This window comes from Kryptolebias marmoratus, linkage group LG4, assembly GCF_001649575.2.
Source record: "Kryptolebias marmoratus isolate JLee-2015 linkage group LG4, ASM164957v2, whole genome shotgun sequence".
Lineage (NCBI taxonomy): Eukaryota > Metazoa > Chordata > Actinopteri > Cyprinodontiformes > Rivulidae > Kryptolebias > Kryptolebias marmoratus.
The window spans coordinates 25,493,731-25,507,045 of record NC_051433.1 but is presented as its reverse complement, the minus strand read 5'-3'; the positions used below and the strand labels follow the sequence as shown (position 1 = coordinate 25,507,045).

General features: G+C 36.3%; 1 protein-coding gene across 1 annotated transcript in view; it reads right to left on the bottom strand.

The window, feature by feature from the left end:
• Nucleotides 1-4,831: 4,831 nt before the first annotated feature.
• LOC108242231 (contactin-4) overlaps nt 4,832-13,315 on the bottom strand; it is a 186,696-nt gene continuing 178,212 nt past the window's right edge. Inside the window, exons 21-23 of the mRNA XM_017426966.3 lie at nt 12,716-12,828; nt 11,804-11,972; nt 4,832-7,247 (exon numbers count right to left, since the gene is read on the bottom strand). Coding sequence (XP_017282455.1) covers nt 7,144-7,247; nt 11,804-11,972; nt 12,716-12,828 — 386 coding nt within the window. The 3' untranslated portion in view covers nt 4,832-7,143. The remainder of the gene's footprint in view (nt 7,248-11,803; nt 11,973-12,715; nt 12,829-13,315) is intronic.

Genomic DNA, 13,315 nt, shown 5'->3' with positions numbered 1-13,315 from the left:
CGACTCAGGCTTAACTGGCACAGTCCTGATCAGTCTGTCAGCTCCTTCTGAAATGCCCCTGTTGCTATAGGAACCCTGGTGTGGTCAGCAGCGGTATGGGTACAAACCGTGCATGGCTCTTTCACCATGTCACACTCGAAGACCCGCCACAGCGCTGAGCACAGTTCCAGCAGAATTGCCCTTGGAAACCTAAAGTGGCTGATAAGAAGTTGTCATCTTGGGTTCAGAAAATCCTTTCTTGCTCTAAATATATGCTATCTTTACATTGCATTGTTTGCAGTATCTTCTTTTAAGACCAAAGCCATTGTTGATAAAAATATTTTCTGCACCATCTTGTGTGCTTGTTAATATCCACTCACATAGCTGTATACATGTGACTGTAATAATTCTTAATTCTTTCATGTGCCTCTGGTGTGTACAACAAACGTTTTCACATCATTAACAGTTTCCCAGCATACCCTCTAAGTGTCACAAATGGACCAATAACTGTAGAAATATGCATAGAGCCGTCATGAAGTTGGGTGGGGCTGTGCAAATTTTCATTTCATTATTGATACATCTGGAGTTTTACGTGCTAAAGGGTGTTCGTCACATTTTTGTGAGCACGCACCTTTGTACATGAGGCTGCTGCTGACCAACAACAAGAAATGTCTTACTGTTCTGCTTGCCAGCAAAGGTTGCTCTACAAAGTACTAAGTCATGGGGATGAAGGGAGATACCTTAATCACTCAATGACATGCAAACCAATGTGTGACTTTTCTGGAAATAATCATTCCCCCTACTGCCTTTAGCTCAATCCACCAAAACAACAATAAATATAAATACAAAAAAAAAGGATACAAAATGGCTGTCAGTCAGAGGAGACTCATTAGAACATTAGAGCACATCAATTCACAGACAAGTTTAGTTTCATTTAGGTGGGTTAAGGAACTTCTGATGTTTTTAAACTTGAACTAAAATTAGTGAAGAAAATCATTGCTCATGAACAATCAACTAAAATGGAACATATTGAGTGTGATAGTTTTTAATGCATTATTTTGTTCCCAGTAATATCCTGCCTCTCCAAGTTCAAATGATCTTTCAGGGATTGAACAAAGCTCAACAATCCCTTGTTGAAACAAAAGATCACGTGTTTGCCAGGGTAACCATAACTAATCTGTCTGTGTTTGAAGATCCCAAGGGAACCCTCTCTATCATTCTGCAGCCATAGAGGTTATTTACTCATCATGTACTGTGATTTTTCAATTCTTTGTCACACAGCAGAAATTTCCACAAAAAGCAAAACCGCACACACACATAGGGAGGTTCTTTATACAAATAAGACAAAACACAAAAACTGATTAAAAGGTTTCAATCTGAAACTTTATTGAACTGTTTTTTGACAATCTCACAGAGATTTTTAAATGATACAATAGTATTGCATTACTTCAGTAATAAACTGTAGATTAGGTAAAAGACAGATTGATAATCATGAATGAAAGGTAAACATAGATGTTATGAATATAAATGTAGAACCTAACAAATTCAAATTAACTGTAAATGTTATAAATGTAATACTGATCAAAAAATAGATTTTTAAAGGGACATGTTATTTAGATTCTTTGAATTTTGAATGGGAAAACAATTAAGACTGGTGTCACATTTATTCTTTTTTCAGCTTTTAAAAATAAAGCACACAAATGGATACAAATTTAATTTCTAACAAACACATATTAAAGCCATAATAGTCATCAAAATATGCAATTTTTCAATGCTTTTGACTTGAATTTTTTGTATATGTGTATCATCATTCAGTATGAAAAATCTACCTCGTAATGTGTAACAAATGAGGGAAATCAGCAGAGTCATGTTTTGTTGCCAGTAATTATAAGCCATTTGTTTACATTCGAACATTAACAGGCACACTTTGGACAGTCTCAGATACTGAGTCAGAAAAATAATCCCTGGATGTAAACAGAGTCAGGATGAGAACAATGGAATCTGAGATGCCAGGTCGAGAAAGAAAAGGTAAAGTTATTCGTCTGAAAAGAAACAGCGACTAAACGCTGTGTTATAAAGTGGAGTTATTCTGGGGAGGAAATTGAGCGGTGGAGAGTCGTATAGCAAAAGCAGGGATAAGATCAGATGTAAATGAGCAGCGCTGACATATTCTGAACTACTGATCACTGACTTGGTTGTAAATAGAAGCCAGGAATATTTGCTGTTTTCTAACACAATTTTTTTTTACAAAAACTCTGATTAGTTTGACTTACTTTAACCCTCAAACAAGAATTTAATGATGTAGAAATTGTGTTAGAAGCATAAAAATCCAAATCAAAAACACTGCAAATTCATGTGTTTTGGCAGCTATTATAGCTTTAAGTAATGGCAAATAATATAATACAATAACATTATAGTATAAAAAAAATCATGTGACTCAGACTTTTTCAAAAATATGTCTCAATATAAGAAACAAAAAGGTACCATTTAAAGTGCAATAAACACGTTTAACACATTTCATTGCTGCCATAAACTTCTGTTCGCTTTTTCCTTGATACTGTTTCCTACCCAGTAGTGGATGAAGATAAAAGCTTGATGAGGCAAAGAGTTATTCTTGCCATCATTCCGTAGCACTAAAATAACAAACTACAGGAGCAAAATCTGCACAATACTTAAGTGAACATTTTAAATAGGATACGTTTTGTTGTATCGACTAGGTAAGTAAACTTTGAAAATTATCTACATATGACCTAATATCAAACTGTTTTTTTAAATTATTATTCAAAAGGGTTTTTATACTAAGAGGTTTAGGTTGCAAGCTTGTAGTTTGTGCTCACCTCTAATAATCTTCTAAAGTTATTTTCAAGAAAATTGAAAAATTGAATAAAATATTGCAAATAACATTCTTTATTCTGTCTGAGAAAAGCCTGCCCTTATTAAAATAACCACATTCATTAATATATGAATCGCTAATCAGTATGATATACAGCATCAGTCAAAATTGTCCCTACACCTTTGCTTTCATTTAAAAGGATGTTCTCCATCTGGCGACTGGTATATCTTATAAACCTTAGGCAGGGGTCGGCAACTCACAATGTTGAAAGAGCCATTTTGGATGCAAAAAAATTAAAAGCCTTATATAGGCTTATAATGAAAACAACACAGACTTTAAGTGTATATATTAGCCTATTATCAAAATGATCAAGTGTATACATAATGAGCATTCATGCTTAAATGTTTATTTTTCCTGCATTGTGTCCTGGATGGAATGACGCACCACATGACTACTCTGTTGCACGATGTTGCTTTAAGTTTAACTTCCATTACAATATTAATGTATTATGTTTCGTTGCATTGATAAATTAAAGAAATGCAATAAAGAAATCTCAGATAAGCAATTACAGTTAAATAAACCTATTATGTTTGAAGGCTTAACTTTAATCAATCAAACTGATTTGCACAGGAATAAATGAAATACTTTAGTAAACCAAACATTTTACAACTAGGTATTATGTAATATCGGTGTTTATCTTCCACTCATTGGAGAAAGCTAGCGGGAGTTTTTATAACAATGTGCTGGGAGTCAGGCTTTAATATTTATTCTACACATTTTTACAGCATTAGAAAACAATACAGATGTTTGTCCTCCTACAGAAACCATATTAAAACAAAAATATATTTCCCACCCCCATCTTTTTCCATTTTCAAACATTTTTTGAAAAAGCTCCAGGGAGCCACTATGGCAGCACTAAAGAGCCGCATGCGGCTCTTGAGCCGTGTGTTGCCGACCCCTGACCTAAGGCAAAGCAGTTTAAACTTGTCTTCAGAGATTTGCTGTATTTCAGATGCACAGAGTGTTGAAGCATCTAATCAAAGAGTCTTCTAGACATGCTAAATATCAAGAAGTTGTTGTTTTTTTTTTATTTTTCTTATAACATCAACAAAAAAAAAGACAAAAAAACCCACAATTACAGCTTGGTGAACTCAATGAAATCTAGCAGCATGTATTAGAGAATATAAAGAAAACGGCCCACTTTGATGGATTCTGATTACATTTTGTTGCATCACATTGTAACCTGGCAGCATTCTTACCAAAGCTGCTCAGCTGCTTTATCAACCCAGTCAAGCCGGGATGTTTTAGAGCAACTGTGAATATGAAACACAGGAACTATGTGATTGAACCTTCCAACTGTCTCATCGGTTTTGTTAAACACCCCTGCATGTTCCGCATCAGCTGTTGTACTAAAATGTTTTATTTTTTTATTTTTTTTTTACTGATTGAGTACTTTTTATTTACTGAGCTGGTTTATTCATTACAGGGACTGAACTTACCATAATGGCTAAAAACCAAATGTTTATTTATTACAATAATGCCTGATCTGTTTTTTTGGAACTATTCTTGTATTAGTACAACACGGGTTCTGAAGAAGAGCAAATCTACTAGATAGAAGGCATTCAATCAATTGAATTCCAAAATACTTTATGTATCCCAAAGGGAAATGAAATGTTGACGTAGCTCATTTAAATCAAGGAGTTATTATAGATGGTGATGGCTGTGGGCAGGAAAGATTTCCTGTAGTGGTCCGTTTCACAACTAATCTGAAGAAGCCTTTGACTAAAGAGACTGTGTTTTCCGATGACGGTCTCATGAAGAGGATGGTCAGGGTTGTCCATGATTTCCTTGATTTTATGAAAAATCCTTCTTTGCATCATCATCTCCAGAGGTTCCACAGTCATCCCCAGAACAGAACCAGCCTTCTTTATCAGGTTGTTGAGCCTTTTTAGGTCCCTGGCTCTGATGCTGCTGCCCCAACAGATGATGGCAGAGGAGATGACACTCTCAACAACAGACTTATGGGATCTTATAAGATCTGCAACATCTTGCTGGAAACCTAGAAGGATCTAAGCTTCCTCAAGAAGTGCAGTCTGCTCTGTCCCTTCTTGTAGATGGCTTCACTTTATTGAAGTTCTCAGTCTCCAGTCCAGTCTGTCGTCATTCATTCTTCCTGAAATGTTTTCTGTTACATGTGCCAAATCAGATTTGAAGGTTTTATGCAAAACTAAGGAGGAAAACATGTCAGTGAAAGTTTTACAACACTCTTAGACTCTTAAGTCTAACATTAAGTCAGCTAGTTGATTTGAATGTTAGTTTACAATTGTAAGAAGAAGAAAGTCCACCCTCCTTCTGGTTTTTGTGTCAGATGATCTGGTCTTCACTAGGTTCTAAAGTTATTCAGATCTAATATCAAATGTACAAAATCACACAATCACACGCAAAAACAAACCCACCATTGAAAAGTTGTGTGGAAAAACTAAAGACTGATTCAGCAGCTTGTAGAACCTGCTTTAGCAGCAATAAATTAAAGTTGTTGTGTTCTGTACAACTTCATTAGTCTCTCATGTTGCTGTGAAAAAATATCAGTCCACTCCTTTTTACAACATTGATTCAGTTTTTTGAGGTTTGTGGGGATTTTTGTTTATGCACAGCTCTTTTAAGGTCCTTCCACAGCATTATAATCCGGTTGAGGTCAGTACTTTGACTGAGCCATTCTTTTCTTTTTCAGTTTAACTTTGGCCCAAGCGTCACCTGTCCTTTTACAGAGAAGTAGGTAGGGCTTAGAGCCCCACATTCATACATCGCAGACTCTGGTTCCAAAAATACAGCACGGTAGCATCTATAAAACAGGATCTCACAGCTTCAATTCTGAAACAGCGGAAGAAAGCAGGGCGTGAGGTTGAACAGCATCTTATATGGACGATTGGTCTGACATTGAGGTGAATTTGATGAGACGTTCACTCCTGGGAATCTTGGAAACTGTCGTAAATGTTTTTATTTGTGATTAGTGTTTCTCTCTGTAGAATGTTGAACTCTAAATTATTTGAAAATGCCTGTAAAATCTTCCCTAGATTGATCGGCAACAATAGCTGCTTCTCATTTCTGCTTTGGCATTGTGTTTACCGCACACCTGTATGCTCCAGATCAGCAAACTAACAGAAATCCTGTTTTTATAGAAGTGGTCACATTGATGGTGATCACTTAATCAATACATTTAATCAGCAGCACCTGGTGGCTAATTTCCCTGTGAAAACAGCAAAGGTGGACTTAGTTTCCCCCCCACACAGCTTTTGTATTTTGGCTTCATTTTTGTTTAACAAAGGACATGGTAGAATTCATACACTTAAGGTTAGATTTGACTAACTGTAGAACCCAGTAAAGACTAGATAATATTTGCAACTAATACTTTATGTCCTGATATTTTAAAAAGCTAAAATTGAAACAAAGGATCCTTTGTTTGTATGTTGCTTAAGCACTGCTGCTTTCTGTAAAACAATTATAAACTGTGAAACATAGAATGAAAATAAATGTAGAGGATAAATATATGAGTACAATGGTGCATTTCTTATAAAACAAACAAACAAAAAAGGTCTTGTAAAAAAAAAAAGATAATGATCTACGAGTGCTGGGCTGCTGTTGACTGCATGTATCGAGTCCTATATCCTGTCTGTAAAATGTTTGATCCTTACAATAACATGAAGGCTGACATCTTGACATCCTGTATTTGGATCTGACATTTTGTGAAAATCAATACCACTATCATATCAGTGCATGTCAGTTACCTCAGTGTAAAACAGCAGACATGATAGCAGCTACACAGCTAACATTTGACTCTGGGAGAAGTGACAAATTTTCAGAAACCAAAGTCAAGGAATAACAATTTCACACACAAAAAGAGGGTAACTGAATTTCTCCAACTGCATGTGGAAAAAGACAAATTTGTGCATAAGTAACCAAAGTCAAAATGAAACAAGCCAAAAAAGCAACTGGGCGCTAGGACAACATAAAAGCAAAGGGAAGTAGAAATGGGAAAACTGGGGCCATAAACCTGTTCTAAAGTTCATTCATCAGTAAAAGAAAGTCTTTTTTTTTCATGTTTGACAAATTTATTCTTGCTGGAGGGGTGCAGCCCTGCAGGAGAAGATGTTTTTGTGCAGGAGTCTGTGAACACCACTCGGTTGGCATCTGACAGCCTCTCAGAAAGGTCCCTACATTCAATTCCAGTTTTGCTTTGGGAAACCAGTGGCTGAGAAATGTCCTTGTTGATTAGTCCCCAAAAAATCTAACATTTAAAAGAAAAACGTACGCTCAGTCTCATTATCTGTACTTCAGTGACAAAGTGTGAGCAGGTAAAAAAGCAAAGAAAATAAACAAAACATGAGAGCAGAATTCTTAAATGGAACTGGACACACAGATCCTTTTGAGTTTAGACCTAGAACAAAAAGACAAAAAAAAAAGTCAAGAAAAATAGGATTTCTATGCATACCTACTATATAGATTTCTGTGTAACAAAATCCTTTGTAAAAAATGTCATCAAATATAAAAATGTTTAAAAAAAAACATTTATGTGCAACCGATATATGGGAGATATGAACACATGAATCTGTGTCATTGTTTTTAATAGAAGAAAGCTGATCAATTGTTTATTTAAAAAATCAGTTTCTTTTCCCTTCAAATCTGTAAAACATATACAATATGAAATTTTATTAATAAAAAACAGCAACAGTATGGATAAAAAAGTACTTCTTGTCACTACCCTTTCACCAAATGTACACTTTATATTCTTAAGATCATAATAACTATTTGGAAAAAGCTACACATTTGAATAGTCGCAATATGAGACAAGCTGCATGTGTCTCAGTGAATGACATATTTGTATTATTTACATTGTTAGTGGCTGGTGTTTAAAAAGCAATTTGGACAGAATTAGGCCAGCTCCTTCTACCTTTTCATACTACTCTAAGCAAACAACACACTAGCGCCACACCATAGAGACTAATCAAATTCTCTTTGCTTTAAGTTCAAAACTACTTACATGTTTTTAGCTATTTTGCACATTGTTTTGGTGTGATTTATGGTAGATGTGTTAAAATAATATTTCCAAAACTCTTATGTAAGGTTCTATTTATCTCAGATGTCTTAGATTGGGTTTGTGAATAAAGTCACACATGACTTAACCGTTTTCTTGTTGCAAGTCAGAAAAAAAAAGGATTTGGTAACGGTGGTGCTAAGTGGCCAGACTAATTACCATCAGCAATACAAGCTAATAATTATTTGTTTATTTTCATTCTATGCATTCAAACACTGGAGCAACATATTCACTATTATGGGACACTTGGACAGTACTATGTGTGGCACTGGTTTGCTGAGACACAAATCAAAAGAAGTGAAAATAAAAGTTTATTACTGCACAAAAGTGCTGGGCGATATAACGATACATATCGTGGGGACGATAGAAAAGTGTCTATTGTGATATATTTTCTTCTATCGTTTCTATTGTCTCTATCGTTTCTGTTGTTTCTATCGTTTCTGTTGTTTCTATCATAATTGTATCAATGATTCATGTAAATATTTCATAACGTAGGCTACAACGAATGTATTAGTGTTGTCACTTTGCATACATTCAGTTTATATAAGTGACAAATAATAAGAAAAAATAACTACTTTGCGGAGAACCTCCGTTTTGCGACATGACGCTGCTTTACGTGTGGGTTTGCGACATGCTTAATGGCAGCAGCTTTCTGTACGGCGCGGTGTTTTCACCATAAGTGCTGAAAGATGGAGACACATGAAGTATCAAACCCGGGGTCGCAACAAGTAGAGACAGCTAGCAGGCAGCCCAAGAAAAAAGACTTTTACCAAAACGAGGGGGGGACGTCTGTGATTTGGTTCAAAAAGTCTGATACGGTGCAGAAAAATGTAATATGCTAACTCTGCTAATGCTAATGCTAACGCTGCTATTAGACTGTTTTCTCATCTGATGCCAACACAACAAACCTCTTCTATCACTTAAAGAAGAAACACGAAAAATAATATTTAACAATCCAAAAAGTGCAAGGTCAAACAAGTTGTAAAAGAGCCGGGGAAAGTTGCGAAAAGGAAAACTATAGCCGGCCGAAGATAATAGTCTGTTGTCATTTGATACTGTTACGTCGTAACAGGTACATATATATTGCTGCACTAAAATGCAGCGGATCTCATTTGTGAAAGTTCAGTTAAATGTCACTTCGAAATAAAGCTTGAAAAAGGTAAGAAATTAGATTTTTTTTTCATGTTTTTCAGAGAATAACTGACAACGTACTTAATTGGGGTATATTGTGATATATATCGTTATCAAGATATAAAATTATCCATATCGTGATATAGGATTTTTTCGCCCAGCACTACTGCACAAGTTTACACATGATTGTCAGCCACATGAATCTGGTCAGGAATCTTTGACTCTCACAATTCCAGCTTTGAAGGTTGCTCAAAACTTGGAAAGTATGACTTCTGAGTAGAAATTGAATGTGCAATTAAAGCCCATTTTGTTTTAAATAAGGGATTTGGAATTAGAGTGTACTGTTTTTTGACAAAAGAGTAAAAGGAGGGGTTTATTGCGGCTAGATAAACTTATTTTAATTTTTTTTGTTAATCACAGCATCTACTTCAAATACTTTAACAAATTTTAAAACTCAGCACTGCCACATTATTACTAACAGTCTATTTTGTTGGTTCAGAAAGGTTTCAGTGCCTGATATTCTGTTTATTTGTGGATTTATGAGAGGTTTTTGCAGATAATACCAGTCAGTTAACTCATTCAGTTCGGTTTGTTCACAAATAAATACAACATTTTGTAATCATCTACTGAAGTCACCCCTTTAATTACCTGATTTTAGTAATGATTTTTGGAAGGCCCCCTTCACACTGCTAAACTCCGCACAGCCTATTAGAATGTGACCAAATTGCAGCAAATTTGGAAAACTTCCATCAGTCTGAAGGCAATTAAGATGCTGTTACACTCTTAGTTCTCACTAAACAGATTTTTCCTGCTGTTTTCCTATTTCTTGAGACGCTGTCCTGCACCAGAGTCACCACTCTTTATCCACCAACAGCATTTTCTACATGTACATGCTATGCCCTGTGCCACCGTTGGTATGACTCTCAGTTCAGGGTTGGGAAGCACCAAAACAGTGCTTCCCAACCCTGGTCCTTGAGGAACACTATCCTGCATGTTATCATTGTTTCTCTGCTCTTTAGCAGGTCTCCTGTTAATCACTCACTCACTGAAATCAGGTATGTCAAAGCCGAGAAACAACTAAAACATGCAGGGTAGTGTTCCTTGATGACCAAAATTAGGAATCACTGCTATAAAAGATCAAACAACACTAGCACATTACTAGCAGTCCTCCACCATCAGTTTCAGCTTTGCTGTGGGGGAGGAAACACCATTCAGAAGCAGGTGACAATGCAGATGAAGGTCTCATCAGTGTAGAACCTCGATTACGTGCACCCTTCTTCATTCAGCAGGCCTGACCATGATGAGAACAAGTGCTTCTTGCTTAGCATTTAAAAGGCAAATGAAGGATGGCTGATCATTGCGTGGTGTTTATCAGATCAGGGAGATATTAGATTGGTCATTGGGGCCACGCTGTGAGAAGATGGTGCAATCTTATTTGGTAGCAAGATGGGGGCGTGACACAATGCGTGTTTCTGCCATGCCAGCACAGTGTGGAAAGGATGGGTTCATGGCTTAGGCATGAGGCCAGCATGATGAGAATCTGATAACGGACACTGGAAATCTTTTTCTGAATTCTAACAAACTGAGTCATAACAAAACAAAATGTCTTCAAGAAAGACATTCAAGTGCCTTCAATTCTGTTTATTACTATATACACCAAAATCTTGTCTGAACTTCTTTGTCTGAGTGAAAGTTGAATCACTTCATAACTGTAAACCAGCAAGACAGAATCTGTTTTCACAATCAGAAAGAAAGCACTGTATATGCATCACTTCCTGTTTGTACAAACAGGAAGTGATTTTCAATTAAGAGGCATCAGCTATAACTTTAAGAAACTTCAAATTCTGGACGACCAAGCCATGCTGGTGCATGTGGACACCACAACATAAATAGTTTGCCACCACCCCATCATGCTCCTCCATGGACCCTTATATGCTGCCATCATGATAATAAGTCCCCACAGCCTTGGTACGAACATTTTGTCTATGCATAAAAGCCTCCATGACCCTCCCATCATGCTTTATACTGCATAATCTGTAGCTCACTATGTTTTTAATTTGCGACTGAAGGTTTTGCCATGACCCTTTAAAGACAACCCAGGTTTTGTCTGATATTTTACATTGTAGCGCAGTGTTCATTGAGTGTGAAGTGGGACCTTCATGTGCTTGTCTTAGTAAAGATCTAAGAGTGTTACAGCATACCACACTGCTACTGATGTGCTGCTACTGAATTTTGATTCCATAAACTTATACTTTTGTTGTGTTTTTGTCTAAATGTCATTGAATTTCAGTCAAATAAAATGTTTCTGTGGCCTGTTTTAAAATCATACTTAGACACATTTGATAAATTTTCTCTTCATTTAAATAATAATGACACCATTGCTTGTACCTCTTGATTCAATTTTAGATTTTACTTTATTTTTATAAGAGGCACTTTTTAAATTAAATTAAATTAAAGGTGTTTTATTTTTATAAGCAATGTTTACCTACTGATGTATATATTTGAGTCAAACAAACACATTAGTCAACTAAGAAGAACCCAAAGCACGGGTGGTAGATACAACATCTTTTTAAATTTTAGATCTTCCTGTCTGGTTTTATGATATATATTTTTTGCAGTTTCATGTGTTTTCTAGAGAACGTGTTCAAGCAATGGTAAAGCTCATATACCACATCAGTCACTCAGGGGATTAGTTAGACAGTCTTACTGCTCCTCTGCCTATTTCCAACTCTAACCATTTATATGCTTCAGAGTCTTTGAAAACTTACTGGACATCTTTGGTATGCGAATGGGGCCACTGCTGGTGCCCTCCCCCCCTTCAGTCAGCGCTTTGATCTCTATTAGGTAGTCCTCTCCAGAAGGGATTTGCAGTTCCACGTTGGTCTTATTGGTTTCCAGTACCGTGGTTCGACCATGCCAGCTCTGTCGATAGACAACCTGGATGAGAGAAGTTATGCTGGATTAAAAACACAGAAAAATACTCCAAAAAGGGAGATTTAAATGTGACAAATGTGTGATGACGTTTGTCCTTCTTCTGAAAAGGTTACGAATTCAGAATGCCTTGCGAGGAGATAATTTGTCCCAGTGACTCAACGCAAATAAAAGCCAGGACTTCAGGCGCACATTTTTAACGTTTAGTCATGCGTTTTCATTGTTATGAAAATGTTTTATCCCTTCATGTATAGAGACAGCATGATTACATTTAAAAACAGAAATAAACTGTCTCACCGCAGACTCTTTTGCGTTAGCTAAATTAATAAACTGGTCTTGTCTGCAGCACACTCACGTTCTTACAACAAAGCCTCACAAAAGACTTATCTTTAAATGACCAGGGCTGCATATTTTACAAGAATAAATATATATTTGTGAAACACATTATTAAAAGCAGTGATTTCTTCCACACGGAGTATGCAAAGTGGAAGAAATATGATTCATTGTTATTGTTGTCTTGGTGTGAAGAAGCTGAATTCTCTCTGCACCATGACGCCCTTCAGTTTATCACCCGGAACAGATCTTTTAATTTTGAAAGGCCAGACAGGGCCAATCCATATTGTAACACTGAGGTGCTGAGGTCTATCTTTCCACTGCAATGAGAAAGCCATTTGTTGAGATGACAGCTGCTAAGGCTGCATTTGTTTTCCCCAGCCCTGGACTTTTTGCTTTTTCTCTGACAAACTCACCTTGTATCCTGTCACCTCAGACTCATTCTGCATTGCCTTGACGTGTTCCCACTTCAAAAGGATCTTTAAGTTGGTCTGATTCCACTCAATGCCCCTGGGAGGATGACTTGGCGCTGCAAGATATGCAATTATTCAAACACAAGGTTGACAAATGAAAGCATAAACTGATGTTATGAATGCAGCTTTTTAATTCAGCAATAAGTCATAATTCAGTCAGAGAAAATCTGCATTTAATCTGATTTACCTGATGTGTCCTAAAAATATTAGGTTAACAAAAATAAACTATTCATGCGGTCGGATTTGTTTTTAATTTTTTATATATCTTTTTTTTCACTGGGAATAATCCCATCAAGATGTAAAGTCTCTTTTACAAGCGAGTCCTGGCCAAGACTGCAGTGGAATAATTCCACATTAGCACCACAACAAATTAACACAGACAACATAAAAAAGACCAGTTTAAAACATTTGGCAATTCGTATCAAAGAAGTATAATTGCCAGCAGGTTTTGGTAACAAGGTATATGCACTTAAGACTCAAATTATCCTTAATTCTACTTTTTAATTTAATCCACACTTAGCAGACAGTCTAATTTAAGCTATC